Source organism: Pelobates fuscus, chromosome 11 (assembly GCF_036172605.1).
Source record: "Pelobates fuscus isolate aPelFus1 chromosome 11, aPelFus1.pri, whole genome shotgun sequence".
Lineage (NCBI taxonomy): Eukaryota > Metazoa > Chordata > Amphibia > Anura > Pelobatidae > Pelobates > Pelobates fuscus.
In genome coordinates, this window is record NC_086327.1 from 32,924,887 (window position 1) to 32,945,011 (window position 20,125).

At 39.0% G+C, this 20,125-nt stretch overlaps 1 protein-coding gene across 2 annotated transcripts in view; it reads right to left on the reverse strand.

Annotated features, from left to right (window-relative positions):
* Nucleotides 1-19,749, reverse strand: part of BCL3 (BCL3 transcription coactivator) — a 77,782-nt gene extending 58,033 nt beyond the window's left edge. For both annotated transcript variants that reach the window (XR_010085996.1, XM_063436096.1), the window contains exon 1: nucleotides 18,565-19,749. Coding sequence is in view for 1 of the 2 variants with exons in the window: in XM_063436096.1 (XP_063292166.1) it covers nucleotides 18,565-18,949 (385 nt within the window). In the remaining variant the exon portion in view is untranslated. The remainder of the gene's footprint in view (nucleotides 1-18,564) is intronic.
* Nucleotides 19,750-20,125: the final 376 nt, after the last annotated feature.

The following is a 20,125-nucleotide window of genomic DNA, read 5'->3' on the forward strand; positions in this document are numbered from 1 at the left end:
TGTCTAACGCTGCACGCTGGGAGCCGGCACTATTATCTAAGCGCCGGGGTCACCCACGTGACCCGGCGTTAAAGCTACAGTGCAACAAACACAGTGGGGGGTATAGCCCGGCTTAGCCCGGCCACTCTAAGGACCGGTACTGCACGCTTTCTGTGTGTGTGTCTGTGTGTGTGTTAGCGTGTTGGGTTCCCCAGAATCGTGACACCAGGTTGGTTATGTTGCCTTTGAGACCGTACGGTAGCTCATGAATGAAAATTACCCCCATGATGGCATACCATTTGCAATAGTAGACAACTCAAGGTATTGAAAATGTTCAGTCTTTTTTTGTAGCCACTTAGTAACAAACACTGGCCAAAATTGGCATTCAAATTAGTTTTTGCATTTTTCACACACAAACAATATTAACACTAACTTTGGCCAGTGTTTGTGACCAAGTGGCTATTAAAAAAGACTGGACATACCCCATTTGCAATACCTTGGGTTGTCTACTTTTGCAAATAGTATGCCATCATGGGGGTAATTCTTATTCCTGGGCTACCATACGGTCTGAAAGGCAACATAACCAATCTGGCAAATTTCAATGTGAAAAAACTGAAAAATGTAACATGCTATATTTGACCCTGTAATTTCCCAAAACACTATAAAACTTGTACATAGGGGGTACAGTTTTACATGTGAGACATCGCTGAATACAAATATGTGTATTTTATTGCAATAAAAGCAAACAGTATTATGACATTCACAGTTAAAATGTCACGTAGAACTTAAAAAGTTTTTAAAATTCTTATTTTCTCCCATTTTTTTATATTTTATTCATATTAAATTATGTTCCATACCTAAATATTTGATGTTAAATGAAAACCCTGTTTCCCCTGAATAAAATGATATATAATAAGTGTGGGTGCACATAATATGAAAGAGAGGAATTACGCCTGAACAGACATATAGCGCAAATTCCAGTTTTTGTTTACGTTTGTTTTGATCACAACGTGTACATTTGGCTCAGTCCTTAAGGGGTTAAAGCTTCAATAGCTGTTCTGTACAATTGTGATTGCTTAAACTTTAGTTTTAACATAAGGTATAGGGCATTTTTCACTGATTCAAAAAATGGACAAAGGGTTTTTGAATAGTATCGAAGTGGTGGGATTGTGATCGCAGAGACATCGTCAGTGGCTCATCAGCAGGGCTGAATTGTTAAACTCCTATCAACAATAAACAATCATTTAATTGTATTTTGCTAAACTATGAAATTTCCCTTTATTTTATGATGCATTAAACCCATTGTCTTATCATTATGCTTCCATGAGATAACACTGAACAGTCTGAAAACACACATATTAGGCAATTGTAAACATATCTCATGGATGCTTTGGCACGTACGGTTACAGGAAGTTCTGGGGAGCTTTGCCAGCACTGGAAACTACCTGACTTTTCAAGGAACCCCAATTATTCCTCATCTGCTAGTGCTAGACAAATGAGGTATGAACGGAAGGAATCCCCCAAAAATACATAGATAGCAAGCTCTTTGGGGACTGCTTTCAGTATAGCCATAGCCGTACAATTAATGGTGTCCTATACATGATGGACAATTCAGTACTGAATAACTTCATAGAAAATTCCTTAGAGAAATGCATTGTGAAGAATTATACTTAGCAATGCTGAGTGCGGTTTTTGTATATTCTGAATATTTACAGATCTCCAAAATAGCGTGCCGCAATGTAATATGCATGCTAATTTTTTTAATGGTTTAATCACATTAGAGGGAGCATTGGAAGAGGCAATGCCACCAAAAATATACCTTTCTCCAATTGTTTCCTCTTCCCTTCCTCTTTCTGGATTTATTTTTCTTTTCAAAACTATTTCTCTTTAAAAACACAAAACAAAGTAAGGGCTACTTGGTTTTATGCATTTTGTCAATGGTTGACAAATCTTGACAACGGGTGGAGCTTGAGGAAAGTCATGTCTAAATACTCACCTTTCCATCACGTCATTCCTCTGAAATCTTGCAACCCAGCCTTTTTTCCTTCCTCGAGCACCGTGCATGCCCAGTCCAATTGACTTTGCTTTTGGCTTACTGGGCATGAGCAGCGAGCATTCGTTTCCATGATTGGGAAGAGATCCAGTACCAAAAACTAAGAACTTTTTAGAGGTAAGAATCGGGTACCTTTACCAAAAAAAAATTCAGGAGAAGGAACAATAATTGGTTTGGGAGTGGGCAAAAAAAAACCAAGTTTTTAGAAATATACTATTTATATACTATAGGGAAATTTGACTGTAATAAAATACAAAACGTTTATTGTAAAAGCACATATTTAAGGAAGTTTTGGCTTGACTAACAAAACTGTATGATGTGCCTTTCATTTTTAGACAGATTAGTCATTAAAAATGACTCTACAGTAAATGGATTTATTTAGAACAACCAAGTGAGGATGAACTTGCATTATTTCAACATGAACCGGGTTATTCACGAAAGTGAGAATTCAAAGTGAATCTCAGATTTAACCCCTTCACTTCTAAGCACTTTTTGATTAAAAAAAATAATATTGGCATAACATTTAAAGTAAGGGGTGCGTAACTGGCATATAAACATATCACAACAAAGCAATTTTGTGTATAGACCAACTTCAAAAATAGAATTGTGTAAATGTACAATAACGGTTTGATTTTTCACTTATTTATAAATACATTTGGGAAATGAAAAGATTTAGACAGTAGACAGTGTCCTTTATCTTGAAATATCTCAGAAGTGGGCCTGAAATGTTAATACAAAAGCAAAAATTCCATTTTTCGCACACACAGAAGGTGTGACAAAAATTGCTTATACGTATTTGTAAGGCCCTTGAAGACATTACTAGAAGTACAACTTACAGAAAATGGCAAGACATTTACATAGAATGTCTGCATTTGAGCATAATGCCTACATACAGTAAACAGAGTTAAATCATATATTTAAAAAACAAAAATTAGTTAAAACTTCTATAGCAATCTTTTTCAACCTATGGACTGCTAATGTAATACTAACAGTAAACTGATAAATGATAAAAGTGCAAAGTGAAAATATACTAGTGGCAATTCACACATAAAATATACATGTTCAACAAACCATGATTATTGCAATATTTATGGAGTCTGTGTGTTATATGTAACATTAAGCGCTATCTTTAACCCCTTAAGGACACACGACATGTCTGACATGTCATGATTCCCTTTTATTCCAGAAGTTTGGTCCTTAAGGGGTTAATATTTAATTAATAATCCATTGTCAATAATATCCTAAACATAACAGTACATAGCAGAACATATCACTGTGATAGAAAAGTATAGAAAAGTATTTGACTTTTAAAGGAACAACAAATTAAAATTCGCTATATTACTAGAGTCCTTCAAGTTCAACCTTGAAGCCCATTATTTTATGCTGTTGATCCAAAAGCTCTATTGTAGCCATTTCCAAATATACCACAAAAATGGAAAAATATCCTTCTTGGAATTGCATGGAAACAGGAGGATGGCTAAAATATATAAATGACCTGTGTGTGTATATGTGTGTGTGTGTGTATTTGTCAATATGTATGTGTGACTGTGTATGTGTAAATATGCACATACACCAGCATTCAAACACCAACAGTACACACAAACACACCCCTGCATTCAAACACCACCACTGCATACAAAAAGGCCCTGCATTGAAACAAAACCACTACACACAAATACACCACCGCTTTGAAATGGCAACAGTACATGCAACACTATGCATAAATACACCAATACATTCACACGCATACTCCATACAATACATGCAGACATTCAAACAATGCTCACAAATACACCCTGCAAGAATGAGAAAATGGTAGATCCCTAGCTGGAAATGTTTTAATACAGATTTTTTGGGCAGCCTTGTGCTAGAGGGGGGCCCAATAGAATTTCTTACACCAGGGCCCTCTCTACATATAAATGGCGAGGTATAATTATCTTATTACATATTCCTTTCCACATTCTTTATTAAAGGGACACTCTGGGTTCATTTACTGCATCTGATATACCTTACACGGATTTCTTCCCTCTTTTGCAACTACTAACTTTACCTAAATTGAAATAGTTCTATATCATTGGTTTGACGAGCAACCCCAAAGTTGATGTCAGCCCTGTCCATTAATCTACATTGATCACAGTCTTTGATACTTTAACAGGTGAGATTTATACGCACACATCTTACTGAATATTTCTCACGAGCCGTGACTGTAGAGAACTGCAGTACCATATTATTATTATTATTGCCATTTATATAGCGCCAACAGATTCTGTAGCGCATTACAATATTATAAGAGGGAGGGGAGGAGTATCAATATTAAGTATACCCTGTTCCATAGCCATTATCTATCAATTCAAATAAGAAAGCAACAATTTTGAAGACTGTGTTGAGAATAATAATTATTTTGAGACTTATTTTGAGACTTTCCTGTGATGTGCATTTTCAATGCCTGTTGTCACTGCTCAGAGGGACAATAAATACTTGCACACTATCTCGGAATTCTAGGGACAGTCCCTAGGAGAAGCTAGATGTTTCTTTACCTTTTAATCCTGGGCGTGTTTTGAAATGGGTGTAGGCTTTGCTCTCCACAATAAATGTTTACTGCAGTGTTTTCATTGTGGTTTTTGAACTGAAATTATGCTTTCACATAACTTGTATGAAGATGTGAAAAAAGACTGATATGTTAACTTATCTTCATAGTAAAATATTAAAAGTCTGATTATAATGAAGTATGTTTTCTTCCAAGAGATTAAGGCTGCATTACACAGCAGACACTGAAACTATTATCGTACAATTTGTATATTAAACTGTTTATTTCACCCTGACTTTTACAGAAACAAGCAAACAGAAACGGATAAACTGTGTTACAGTAAGGAAACAAATAATGCAATCGCCTACATGTGGGTATATAGGTAAACGTAAATACATATAGTAATGTATATGTATTACCATATAACCATGTGTAAGTGATTGCATTATTTGTTCCTTACTGTAACACACTTAATCCATTTCTGTTTGCTTGTTTTGTTACACATTTGTTCACCAGCTGTTGAGAATCGTTATGGGATTTACTGCTACCCCCTTTATTATATAGTGAGTGTCTTTGATTGTTTATTTGTAACATTTTTATAGAAACACGCTTGCAGTTTTTAGCTGTTTAAGGCATTAATTTACACAAAGCAACAGGCTGGCATTGAGCTTACAAAGGGATAACAATTGAGATTGTTCAATAAAAAGGGCTGAGTTGGGATAAACAGAAATGTCCATGCATTTCAAAGAAGACCAAATCATGTTCCAGCTTTGGGATTCTAGAATTTTTGATAGGAGAATTTCAGTTAGGGAATAATTGGGGCTAGGACAATAAAACGAACACTCAAAGCAACATAACCACTACTGTTATGAAAGTAGTGGAGGTACGTAGTGGTACCCAGGTAAGGCATAGAATCATTCTAAAATGTGTTGACTCCTTATGATGGGCATGAGGGTGTCAGGGCCATAATTATATCGGGATGTAGTTGTTATGGTGCTAATAGTGTTACTTTAAGGGATTTCGAATTAATTGAATAAGGACATTTATGATTAGGATTATTAGGGTTATGGGTTGTATGGTAAGAATGACTAACATTAGGGGTGAGAGGGTTTAGGAATAGGAGAACTAGACTTATAGGTTAAGAGGGTCAGGGTAAGGGCAAGGCAGACCCCGCTCTAGCCTAACGCACCTGCCACATTCATTAGCTCTGTAGAGCTTACAGCAGCAAAAAAAAAAAAAAACAATTCTAAGCAAGTAGATTTCTTTTGTAATTTGCACTTTTATAAACTGTCACAAATATGACAGACTCCAAACACATAAAGCACTCCAGCAAGATGTATTCCTTTAAATGGACAACAGAAGGTTGGTAAAAAAAAAAAAATGTTTGTGTTTTGACAAATCTCAATTCATGCCACATAGTGTTACATAATCGCAGGCTCTCAATCCGAAACAGCACTTTAGGAATGAGATGGAACGTGAGTTTTATAGAAGGAAAGCGTGGCCACAATCTCTGGAAGGACTGTGTGATGCTATCAAGTCTACACGGATAGGAATCCTAAAAGTGAGGTTTCCAGAAACGTATTCACTCTGTGTCATAAAGAAAACTGTTATGAAGAATAAGAGGTCCTACCCAGTCCTAGATTGGACTACCTGGTGAAGTGATCCATGAGTGCAACAGGTGGTGTATTGAATTAAAGAATTAAGGAACACTTGTTTACCATAAACAAACAAAACAACAAGATGGTATTCTGCGGATCTTGGGAGATGGAGGTTTTAGTGCTTACCGTATATTAGAAAATGAAATGCTATATGAATGGTAGCAGACATTCACATCCTGTTTTAAACTTTCAGGAAAATACTTGTCTAAGTGATGAACACTATTTAGAGGCACATTGTTTTTAAATGCTGCAGATTAGCAGTCAAAAGTGCCTTTGCAATTTCCACACGGTGACGTATTCCATGTATTTTTCCTGCAAATGATATGGATTGTTCCCGGAATACAAAAAAAACAATTAAAAAACATTCCCGGTAGCAAAAAGTTTGCAATCTGTGAAGAAAGCCCAACGCTACCTCTTACAGCATAGGGATGTAAGGAAACCTCAAGGATCATTTGCCGGAGAACCCATTTCTTATACCATTATGCCGAGTCATGTCTTACAAATCATAGGGACATATTCGTACTGCCCATATTCAAGCCCACTTTTCTTTTGACTGTTTCACTAATCTAAAAACGTACTGTGTTGAGCATGTGTGCCATGAGCCTATGTACCCAGTAAGCGTACCCTAGCAACCTCAGTACACAATATAGTGCTCGCTGAATTACTGCAGTAAGCAAATTCCTCACAATTTTGATGCAAAAGGCATGGATAATCATCCCCATGGTTTTCTCATAGGTAAGATAGAGGGGTTAGTTCGTAATATATGCATCAACAGATGCTACATTGTTTGGACATGAGCTTATCTTAAGCTTTTACTGTGCGTTCTAAGACATTCAGGTTATTGGCTTTAAATGCATAAGCCACCAGGAAGGGAACCTCTCTTGACCCCAGCCCCACTGGGGAGTGAAACAGGTTTTCCTTAATTACTGCCCAAATGTCAGACCATATTTATACGTCTTTATTGTTTTTTTCTGCAATTGGCTTCTTACCATGCACCTGTGAAGACCAATTGTCCCAGGAATGTTTTTTTTTCCAAATGCAGCTATAGTTCTCTCCCTTTTCTTCATAGTTTTGACTCACCTTTTGGTTGCTACTGTAACTCAAGTCTTCCTCGAATGATCACTGAACTTTGGTGGACAATATTTTCCAAGCTAAGTTGCATGTATCTCATATATTTTCCATTGGTTTTAATGTACTCAGAAGCATGTTCAATGTTTGAGATTATTATTTTGTAAGACAACCCTGATTGGTGATTCTCTGGGTCTTTACTCTGGGCTTGTTATGATAACAGCTTAGTCCTGATGTTTGTTTTGATATATTTTCTAATAAATTATGGAACCTTTCAGAAATAGGTGTTTGAAAACACGTGACTCTTTAATTGCATACTGGTGAACTCCATCTCCTAATTATGTATATTTAGGAGTTTCTTAGCAAACATACAAAACTATTCAGAAAATGTTATGCATATTCTGTAAATAAAATGGTAAAAACCCAAATAAAATTAATTTTGATTCCAGAGTGGCAATATAAAATAGGTGGAAACAACCAAGGGTTTGTAAATACTTATGAAAGACAATGTAATGTACCTTGAGACAAATTCGACACACAAAGCTTAATGCTTACTTCTATGTAATCTATATTACAAAAATCAATGCTGGCATTATTGTGCTTTATTTACTAATCTTGAAAATGCAAAGAAAAAACAAGAAATTGCAAATAAATTTAAATATGTAGGTCAAATTACATAGTTACAAAGGCAGAAAAGAGACATGTGTCCATCAAGTTCAGCCTCCCTCACATTTGTTTTTTGCTGTTGATCCAAAAGAAGGCAAAACAACCCAGTCTGAAGCACTTCAAATTTTGCAACAAACTAGGAAAAAAAAATCCTCTTGACCCTAGAATGGCAGTCAGATTTATTCTTGGATCAAGAAGCTATTACCCGACAGTTGAAAAATTATATCATTAAATATTATGTTTTTTTGTAAGTATGCATCTAGTTGCTGTTTAAACATCCGTACGGACTCTCATAAAACCACTTCTTCAGGCAAATAATCCCATATCATTATTGTTCTTTGCCTTAGACTAAATCTTCTTTCTTCCAGTCTAAACACATGAACTCCTATCCTATGTAAAGTCCTGTTTGTGAATAGATTTCCACACAATGGTTTGTATTGGCCCCCGGATAAATTTTTATAATGTTATCGTATCCCCTCTGAGGCAACGTTTTTCTAAACTAAAGAGGTATACATTTGTTAACATTTCTTCATAGTGAAAATGTTCCATTCCTTTGATTAATTTTGTAGCCCGCCTCTGCACTTTTTCTAGTGCCATAATATCCTTCTTTAGAACAGGTGCCTAGAATTGCACAGCATATTTAAGATGTGGTCTTACCAGTGATTTATAAAGAGGCAAAATTATATTTTCATTCGGAGAATTAACACCCTTTTTCATGCATGACAATACCTTACTGGCCTTAGCCGCTGCTGATTGACACTGCACATTGTTGCATAGTTTGTTGTCTATAACAATTCCCAAGTCCTTCTCGTGTGTTGTTATCCCTAATTCGCTTCCATTAGGGGTATAAGTTGCTTGTGCATTCTTTACGCCAAAGTCCCCCAGTCTATCTAAATCCCTCTGCAGCAAAGTAATATCTTGCTCACATTGTATTACTTTACCGAGTCATCTGCAAACACTGAAACATGACATTCAATGCTTTTTTCAAGAGGAATTTATAAACATGTTAAATAGAAGGGGTTCCAGAACAGAACTCTGAGGGACACCACTTGCCACCTATGTCCAGCTTGAAAATGTACAATTAATGACAACTCTCTGTACTCTTTTTTTAAGCCAATGTTCTTCCCAAGAACAAGAATTTTCATCTAGACAGATTTCCTTGAGTTTGAACACTAATCTATTGCGTGGAACTGTATCAAATGCCTTGACAAAATCCAAATAGATCACATCCACTGCAACTCCCTGATCTACACTTCTACTTATTTCTTTGTAGAATGCAATCAAGTTAGTTTGTCATGACCTGTGCTTCATAAAACCATGCTGATTTTTGCTGATAAGTACTTGAAACCTAGGTAACCTTGCCAATTAATTTATGTTCAATGTCCACATCTTTTACGTCTTTTAATAAGACTCCATAATTTGTCTTTACATGGATTCAAGGTGCTAGAAATTTTCTTCAAAGAATATGCTAATTGAATCTCTGTCAATCTCCCTTTTTTCTTACATCAAAATGTGTTCTATTGGCCTGAGACCTGGTGACTGTGAAGGCGTGAAGGCCATAGGAACACATTGAGCTCATTGTCCTGTTCGTGGAAACAGCTTTGAGGTGACAGTGCTTGTTTTACTGCTGGTCGTAACCATTAGAAGATGGATGAACTGTGGCTGCAAAGGGCACACGATCAGCAACAATATAGATATAGACTGGGTCATTTAAAAGACAGTTGGCAATAATGCGTCTAAGGTGTGCCATGAAATTATTCCAAACAATATTTTCTATTGGAACAAGCCTCATACATTGATGCAAGCCATGACGGAGTCTCAAATTAAATATATATGCCAATTCTGCATAAACATGGCATCTGCTTTCTCCTGGAGAAATTGCTATTCGTCAGAGTAGGAGACGTTTTTTTTGCTGATAAGTACTTGAAACCTAGGTAACCTTGCCAATTAATTTATGTTCAATGTCCACATCTTTTACGTCTTTTAATAAGACTCCATAATTTGTCTTTACATGGATTCAAGGTGCTAGAAATTTTCTTCAAAGAATATGCTAATTGAATCTCTGTCAATCTCCCTTTTTTCTTACATCAAAATGTGTTCTATTGGCCTGAGACCTGGTGACTGTGAAGGCGTGAAGGCCATAGGAACACATTGAGCTCATTGTCCTGTTCGTGGAAACAGCTTTGAGGTGACAGTGCTTGTTTTACTGCTGGTCGTAACCATTAGAAGATGGATGAACTGTGGCTGCAAAGGGCACACGATCAGCAACAATATAGATATAGACTGGGTCATTTAAAAGACAGTTGGCAATAATGCGTCTAAGGTGTGCCATGAAATTATTCCAAACAATATTTTCTATTGGAACAAGCCTCATACATTGATGCAAGCCATGACGGAGTCTCAAATTAAATATATATGCCAATTCTGCATAAACATGGCATCTGCTTTCTCCTGGAGAAATTGCTATTCGTCAGAGTAGGAGACGTTTTTCAAATCTTCTACAGTCCAGTTTTGGTGCACCAGTTCCTGCTGTATTCTCTTACCTATTCTTAAAGGACCACTATAGTGCCAGGAAAACATACTCGTTTTCCTGGCACTATAGTGCCCTGAGGGTGCCCCCACCCTCAGGGACCCCCTCCCGCCCGGCTCTGGGGAGAGGAAAGGGTTAAAAGTTACCTTTATTCCAGTGCTGGGCGGGGAGCTCTCCTCCTATTCTCCGCCTCCGATCCTCCCTTTCGGCTGAATGCGCATGCGCGGCAAGAGCTGCGCGCGCATTCAGCCAGTCGCATAGGAAAGCATTTACAATGCTTTCCTATGGACGCTTGCATGCTCTCACTGTGATTTTCACAGTGAGAATCACGCAAGCGCCTCTAGCGGCTGTCAGTGAGACAGCCACTAGAGGATTTAGAGGCTGGCTTAACCCTTATATAAACATAGCAGTTTCTCTGAAACTGCTATGTTTATATAAAAAAGGGTTAAATCTAGCTGGACCTGGCACCCGGACCACTTCATTAAGCTGAAGTGGTCTGGGTGCCTAGAGTGGTCCTTTAACTGAATGGAGTGGAACCTGGTGTGGTGTTCTCACCCACTTCGAGGTTTATATTTTGTGTTCAGAGATGCTCTTCTGAATAGCCGTGCTGTAACCCATGGTGACTTTACTTGCTATCAACTTCTTGTTAGCATGAACTAGTCTATCATTTTCTTCTGACCTTTCTCATGAACAAGTCAATTTTGCCCATACAACTGCTGCTCTTCAGATGTTTTTGGGGTTGTTTATTTTTTTTTGCAGTATTCTCTGCAAACTTTTAAGACATTGATGTATTTAAATTCCTGGAGATCAGCAGCTCCTGATGCTCAAACCTCCATGCTTAGCAACAGCAATAGTTCCACTGTCAAAGTCACTTAGACCACATTTTTTCCCAATTCTGATATTTTGTTTTTAATGAAAAATTAACATTATAAATCATATCTGCATGATATTAGGCATAGAGTTACTGCCATGTGTTTGGCTGCTTAGATATCTCTTATAAAAAGTAGGTGTACAGGTAAACATAATAAATTATTACATTACAACATGGTGTCTGTAAGCAATTAATATTTTTGTATTTTTGACTGTAATTGCATAACAGTTTTAAAGTTATCAAGGTGAACCACATTGCTTGGACAATTGCCATTAATGCTGCCATAGCCATAACATTTTATTGTCTTGAAACTGAGTTTAATATGTATTTTTATTGTTAATCTTGTGATGTTGAGCTTGATAAGCTGTTATTGGTAAGTTAGCAAGAAAAAATACTTGTACTTTTGCTCTTCAGTTTGATCACAAGTTGAATGTTACAGTAAGCCAGGTGCATCAATGATGCAAGTAGGTGAGGTATGTCATTAACATACAGACATGGCAATGTGTGTGTATGTGTGTGTGTGGGTGCGCGTGTATTCCAACCATCGCAATTACATTGGAACAGTCCTGTTTTTTGGGTCCTGTCACACTGTCTGACTTTATTCCCTGGTGTTCAGCTTTTGGGGACACCAGGGAACTGTCCTTAAAAATGTATAGCACAAGTACATCATTCGACACCCTTACGATGCAATCAGTACACTATGACCCTGCAGCGAGCACTGAAACAGTGCTCCTTGCAAGTCCTGCCCTTGGTGGCCTGGACTGTTTGTTTGGAAAAATACAGATGAAATAACAGTGCACCAACAAAAAAATATAAATAAAGTTTTACATTTTTTTTAGGCTACCTAAAAATCACATATCTTAGCAAACAAATATGGAGATTCAGTTACAACAGATGGCCATATTGTGTGAAGCCCACCACTACATCATAGTACACCAATATCGGTTGGATTGACCCACCTCCTTTGGGCAGAGCCAATGACACAATGTTGTCACTGTCCTGTCCCCTTTAAACCCCTTCCACCGGCGTCCTGCTTCTTGGGATGCCAATATTGGAAGGTATGTGTGTTTGTTTGTTTTTTTAATGCCTTTAAACTGTCATTTCAGGTACTGTGCAGATATGCAATTGTTATGTTATAAATGTTGCTATTGTATACTATAGTTACTTTGTTTGTTCTATAATTGGTCTAATAATTGATTGATGCTGAAACGTTAGTTAACATTGCTTGCATACTTAAAGGAGCACTATAGAGTCAGGAACACAAACATGTATTCCTGACCCTATAGGGTTAAAACCACCATCTAGCCACCCTGGTCCCATCATGCCTCCCTAAATATAGTAAAATCTTACTTGTATTCAAGTATGCAGCTGCTTACTTAGTGCCTGTTTCCTTTAGACCTGCCCACAGCCTGGTGACATCAGCAGAAGTGGTAGCCTGATCCAATCACAATGCTTCCCCATAGACTGACAAAGAGGCAGACCAGGGGCAGAGCCAGCATAATTCAAACACAGCCTTGGCCAATCAGCATCTCCTCAAAGAGATGAACTGAGTCAATGAATTTCTACGAGGAAAGTTCAGTGTCTGCATGCAGAGGGAGGAGATACTGAATGTTTGGATGCATTTTAGGCAGCCATGACCCAGGAAGGATCTCTAACAGCCATATGAGGAGTGGCCAGTGAAGTTATCACTAGGCTGTAATGTAAACACTGCATTTCCTGAAAAGACAGTGTTTACAGCAAAAAGGCTGAAGGTAATGATTCTACTCACCAGAACAAATGTAATAAGCTGTAGTTGTTCTGGTGACTGTAGTGTCCCTTTAAGCAAGTCAAGTAAGGTATTTGATTTTTTTGTTCTTCTAATTTTTGTTATATAACACTAACTGATAACTAAATGTATTAACTGACATTGCTATTTCTTTGTTCAGTTGTTGAATACACTGGGTGTCCAGTGGTTCTGTTATTGTGTTGACAAATTTTTGTCCTCAAGATCGTGTCGTCTGTTTTTACCAGTTCAAGAATCAAAGTGGCATTGAAAAATAACTCTGTGGTGGAACTCTTTAACAACATGATGGCTTGAGGATAGCCATTTATGCGTGGATTAATATTTAATGCAAAACTTGAATTTACTTTTAAGTGACCACTGAATGTGTTTTTCCACTATAGCTTAAGTTTCTCAAATACAATCATTAAAACTGTGCAATTTACATCATTATATAAATTCAAAGTTGAATATAAAAACTTACTGAAATTGCTATTCAGTAAGCATAGTAAACTCCTAGAGATCCAGTCCCAAATTGTAAACTGGAGTGCAAAAATGAAAGCTGATTTAAAAAAAAAAAAAAAAAGAAAGAATCTGCAATCAGCTACAATGACAGCTAATTTTAGCCTAAACTTTGGTGTCACCCCGTTCCGTCCTTATTTCATACCTTCTAATGTTGCTAACTATATTAACAGACATTTCTGATGCCAGCACAGCTTCACATCAAAAACTCAAGCAAAGTGAACTTTGTGGTGGCACCTTTTCAATCAGTGCAACAATTTTTAGTATAAAGCATGTCACTCGTGCTTTCTGCTGGCCATTTAGAAGGTTGGTGAGATAGTAGCATTATGCTTGATCTTTGAAAAAAAAAAAAGAAAAAACTGGTGGATGGTGGTAACCCAGTGGTTCCCAAACTAGTCCTCAAGGCACACCTCTCAGTCCAGGATTTAGGGATTACCCAGTTGTGACTAAGGTGATGTTAGAAAAAAAAACCTTAGACACAACTATGTAATCCATAAATTCTGAACTGGTAGTTGTGCGTTGAGGACTGGTTTGGAAACCACGGGTGGTAACCAATGACAAGCCTCTCTTCCGATTGTGAGCTTTTATGTTGATTATAGTTGGTTTTTCTTATGGATAGCCTTATGAACATTTAAGATAATCTCCGGTGCCTTTAATAGGCAATAGTTTACTGGTTTTGCTGGAATGCTATTCAGAGTATCTACTACATTTACATTTTTTTCTTAAATTTGTCATCTGTCTTTCATCCTCAGAACCATAGGCGTGCGCAGCCTATTGCATTAGGGTGTGCACCCTAAAGCACAAGCACACGCCGCATATATATATGTATATATATATATATATATATATATATATATATATACACACATACACATACATACACACATACACACACTGCTGTGTGTGTGTGTGTGTGCTGTTAGTGTGATGTGTGTGTGACGGTGCTGGTAGTGTGCTATGTGGGTGAGGGTGTTTGTGTGCGCGCGCTTGTGAGGGTGCTGTTAATGTACTGTGTGTGAGGGTACTGGTAGTGTGCTGTGTGTGTGTTTGTTAGGGTCCTGTTTGTGTTTGTGAGGGTACTGTTAGTGTGCTGTGTGTGTGAGGGTGCTGTGTGTGGGTGCTGTATGTGTGTTGGTGCTGTGTATGTCTGTGGGTGCTGTATGTGTGTTGGTTCTGTGTATGTCTGTGGGTGCTGTATGTGTGTGGGTGCTGTATGTGTGTGGGTGCTGTATGTGTGTGGGTGCTGTATGTGTGTGGGTGCTCTGTATGTGTGTGGGTGCTGTGTATGTCTGTGGGTGCTGTGTATGTCTGTGGGTGCTGTGTATGTCTGTGGGTGCTGTGTATGTCTGTGGGTGCTGTATGTCTGTGGGTGCTGTATGTCTGTGGGTGCTGTGTATGTCTGTGGGTGCTGTGTATGTGTGTGGGTGCTGTATGTCTGTGGGTGCTGTATGTCTGTGGGTGCTGTATGTCTGTGGGTGCTGTGTATGTGTGTGGGTGCTGTGTATGTCTGTGGGTGCTGTATGTCTGTGGGTGCTGTGTATGTCTGTGGGTGCTGTATGTCTGTGGGTGCTGTATGTCTGTGGGTGCTGTGTATGTCTGTGGGTGCTGTGTATGTCTGTGGGTGCTGTGTATGTCTGTGGGTGCTGTATGTGTGTGGGTGCTGTATGTGTGTGGGTGCTGTGTATGTCTGTGGGTGCTGTGTATGTCTGTGGGTGCTGTGTATGTCTGTGGGTGCTGTATGTCTGTGGGTGCTGTATGTCTGTGGGTGCTGTATGTCTGTGGGTGCTGTATGTCTGTGGGTGCTGTGTATGTCTGTGGGTGCTGTATGTCTGTGGGTGCTGTATGTCTGTGGGTGCTGTGCATGTCTGTGGGTGCTGTGTATGTCTGTGGGTGCTGTATGTCTGTGGGTGCTGTATGTCTGTGGGTGCTGTATGTCTGTGGGTGCTGTATGTCTGTGGGTGCTGTTTATGTCTGTGGGTGCTGTGTATGTCTGTGGGTGCTGTGTATGTGTGTGGGTGCTGTGTATGTCTGTGGGTGCTGTATGTCTGTGGGTGCTGTGTATGTCTGTGGGTGCTGTATGTCTGTGGGTGCTGTATGTCTGTGGGTGCTGTATGTCTGTGGGTGCTGTGTATGTCTGTGGGTGCTGTGTATGTCTGTGGGTGCTGTATGTCTGTGGGTGCTGTGTATGTCTGTGGGTGCTGTGTATGTCTGTGGGTGTTGTATGTGTGTGGGTGCTGTGTATGTCTGTGGGTGCTGTATGTGTGTGTGTGCTGTATGTGTGTGGGTGATTGTGGGGGTGGAGGTGGGGGTACATTACTTGCTATCCCCCCTCCCTTCTTACCTTTTGTAGGGAGGGGGGATCCTTGTTGCTGCTGATTCCATCCCTGGTGGTCCAGTGGAGAGTGAACTCTAGCCCCTCTGGGGCTAGAGTTCACTCTCGCGAGATTTGAGCGTTGCCGTGGCAACGCTCATATCTCGCGAGAGGAACCCGGCAGAGCTGCCGGCAATAGCTCCGCCGGGTCCTCTCCTGCCTCCCTCCCTGCATGTGGGTCAGTGAGGAGGGAGGCTGAGAGCAGAGCCGGCGCTCGGATAGCGCCGGCTCTGCATGAGCCGACAGGGGAGATCCTGAGATCTCCCCTGCCGGTCTCAATATACATAGGCGTGCCGCGGGATTAGGGTGTGCCCAGGCACACCCGGCACACCCCGTGCGCACGCCTATGCTCAGAACTGACCAGTTTACCTTCATGCTCTATTGCATTTATTTCCATCAAAATCCTTCCCTTTGAAGTTTATTTATTCTTTAAATACATCTGAAGGTCTCTGTAACAAATTCTCTCTCCCTTTCACATCCAACACACATATATTAAGGTGCTGAAACCAAACTCAAGTAAATCCTAAAAAAGTTGATTGAATTCATTAAGATACCTCCCTCGTTCAGCAATTCTGATCTTCACAAACCACCTACACATTCAAATTTATGGTTTTGAAAGCATAAAGGTGTATCCTGTGTGGTTTAATCACAACACGAATGATAAATAATAATCAAACTGACTTCTAAAAAAGGATAAACAACAAATTTTTAAGTTTACAATTGTTAACTTTCCTCCCTTCTCATTTTTTTTTGGTATCCCCCTCCTTTTTTCAGTGCAGTTGTTTCGGTACTGGTTGCTTTTGTATAGCGTTCCTTTCCTGCTGTTGTTTTGGTCTCCATTTATTGGTGTCCCATCTTAATTAACTGAATATTTTAGATTGAGGGATGGCCCATCCATCCATAAGACACTAGGGTATCTGCAAGTTATCTTAAGAACATTTGATGAACGACTACTGAAGTATGGCACACAGATGACCATTCCAAATGAAGTTTACTTGGAAAAAGAAACAGAAACTATATCACTATATAACAAATGTTAATCATAGTTATATAGGCTGAAAAAAGTTCTGTCTTTCTCACTTCTGTTTCTGCTGTTGAAGGCAAAGAACCAAGTTTGAAGCTTTTTCCAGTTTTGCAACAGACTAGGAAAATAATCCTCCTTGACCCCAGATCTCTCAGATCGTTCTTTGTATCAAGAAGTTGTGAACCCACATATTAAATATTATGCCCCTGAAAATTACGCTTTTGTAAGCATTTATCCAGTCGCTGTCTAAAAAACTGAACAAAGTATGATAAAACCACCTCTTCAGGCAGAGAATTCCACATCTTTATTGTTCTTATTGTAAAGAACCCTTTTATTCTGCCTTAAACAACACTATTGTTGGTCAAAAGTTACAGACGTAGACAAAGTGCTACCAGTCACTCTGACAGCAATCACTTACGTACGTTCACCTATTTGTTGCTCTCTGGTTGACATTAGATTAGTATGAATGATGGAAAAATGAATCTGTGCAGCAAAGTAAAACTACAGTTAGAGACTTGTTGATATTTTAGTGATCTCTATCTGGGTTCCCAGTGCTGTCACTGTTTCTGAAGAGATAAGAACTAAGAAACTAAAAAAACATACAAGCACGCATGTTCATTGTTAATATAACTATGATGCAGATATCTTTGCACTGTTGGAGCCCGTAACCGTTGGGGTGGCATAAAAAAAATTGCCTTGCAGCATGTTAAAAACTTTTTGTCGTAATAGTAATAGTTTTAATGTGTTCACAAAACACTGCTTCTATTGCTTCTATTGAACCTATCAGTCAGGATCTGTAATTAGTGCAACATGTTTTATTTTACCAGGGTGTTAACTGCTGCTGAAAGAAAGTCAATGACCTGGGAGGTGTTGGGTCACTTCTCCAGCCAAATGTTAGCTGAGCCTACCTCCCCAAGATCCACCCTGCACCAATAAAGCAGTGTGCTTTCGATAATTAAAAACAAAACGAAAAATGAAATAACATTTTAAGCTCTTTGGTTTAAAATAAATAAAAATACTTAAAATTCATGTTGTAAACAATATATTTAAGCACTGTGCATGAAATGCAAAGCATGCCATTTAGAGCTAATTTTGAGAATGATAGTTAAAAGTGCCTGTTGTAAACATAGGTTTCGTTTCATTTCGAGTAGACAGGGTCTACAAACTCATTAGGGAATGTGTAGTACATACTGAACAGAGAATGCATACTAGATGTTAAATACATAATGACTCCTTGGGTATTAGTAGATGGAAAACATATTGCATGACTGCCTTGCCTTCAGCTTTTTCGTCACCTCAGATGTGAACTCACTGATCCATTTGAAACCAGACACTCTGCTATTTCATTTTAATATTGTCTTCTCATACCCACTGAAAGAGTTCTCTGGAAGATTAGTTCAAAACATTAAGGGCAATTTGTGCTAGTAGATGTTCATGATTTTTGCATAAATTCTGCAGTGTCTACAACTTCCAGTACCTTAATTTCTAGTTAAACAAAACCGAAATATATTCTAATTATTAGTTTAGAGCAATTACCTGAGTAGTAGCATGGCTGTGGTACTTGAATTTTTGATGAGCCACACAATTTCTTTGGCCAGCTTGGATAATCTTCCATGTGCGTCGTCAATGGTCTTTCATCCTTGGATGGAGGTGGGTACCTTCTTTTTCTGAGGGGAAGGCAGGTTTGGTCCTTGCAATGTCCTGGATCCTCAACTGAACCATTTTGTCCCTCAGTAGACTGGGTCACCCCCTCCAGGTTGTTCATCTTGAATGGCTGTGAGCCTTTTATATCTCTCGCTGACCACATTTTATGAGGGCTCCTTGGATTTGCACCAAACCTATCCATACTTTTTCGGATACTGAGGTCCAAGGGATATGAGGTTTCCATGTTTCCTGTGCAAGAGTTGTAATGGGCATCCATCAGACAATGTTGCGTTATGTCACTCCATTTAAAGTTAAGGACCAAAAAGAGCCAAAAGACCCAACTCTTCTATGGAACTCTTCTCCCTTTCTCCTCTTTTGTCACTTGTCTAGACTTCTCCTCCTTCTCCAGTTTCTTCAGTACCCCTCCCTATCTCATTACCTCCCTCTTTTTGTTGGGTCTGTCTCCCTTTTCTGTTTGGAGCAAGTCTCTCTGGATTTTCATATGCCTCCTCTTGTATTAACATCTATATGTCCCAGATCTGGATCACTTGCATGTTCTTGGTTCTTCAATGACTGGGTATCCCTCTCTTGCAAGCCTCACTCTCTGCACCCCCCTGTTTATGGAGACGGCATATATGGACATCTTTCTTCCTTATTGAACCCCTCACTTTACCTTTAGGGCCGTCCCTCCTCTGTGTAGCTTCACTGTTAATCCACTGCCCTCAGGCTAATTATCTATCCTCTCATCCCTTTCTTTCCTCTGCACGTGTACATCCTAAACCCCAGCTTTCCACCTCCCTCAATTTTTTTTGCTTAATGCTTTAAATACTAAAATTCCTCCAGTTCTCCTTTCCACTTTACTATGCCCAGTCTCTTTTTGTGTCTCTTTCTTATACAGTAACAATCAATTGCATTTTCTTAATTGTCACACTCCCCCTGTTGATTTCTTTCTATCTTTCCTCCCAAGCCTTCTTTTTCTTGCATCACTCCTCTAGCTTCTCTAACAAGCCCGGTGTCCCCCCTCTCACTGGCTCACAATCTCATACACTGACAGCCTGTGTAGGAAGCAGCTTCACAAAGGGACTTCCCCTCCTAAACATCACACACCCAGGTGCTTTCTTACTCTCTTCCCTGAACAGTCCCTCCCCTACTGCAAGGTCAGGAACTAGGAGGGGGAGTACCCTATTATACAGTCACCTCTCATAGCTCTACCTTCCATTTAACATTACTGTCTACTACTGTCCCACAACACCACTGCCTATGTTTCTCTCTGTATCACTACATTAAATGTCTCTGCATAATGTCGAGTGTTATATGTATGCCTGCTTTATACACTATATGTAATATATACCAGGTCTTAATATGAATACTTCTAATTCTATTGCTCAATTTATTCTACCCACAATTCATTATTCTTACTACATTTCTTCATGTCCTTCCTTTGGCTCCCTTT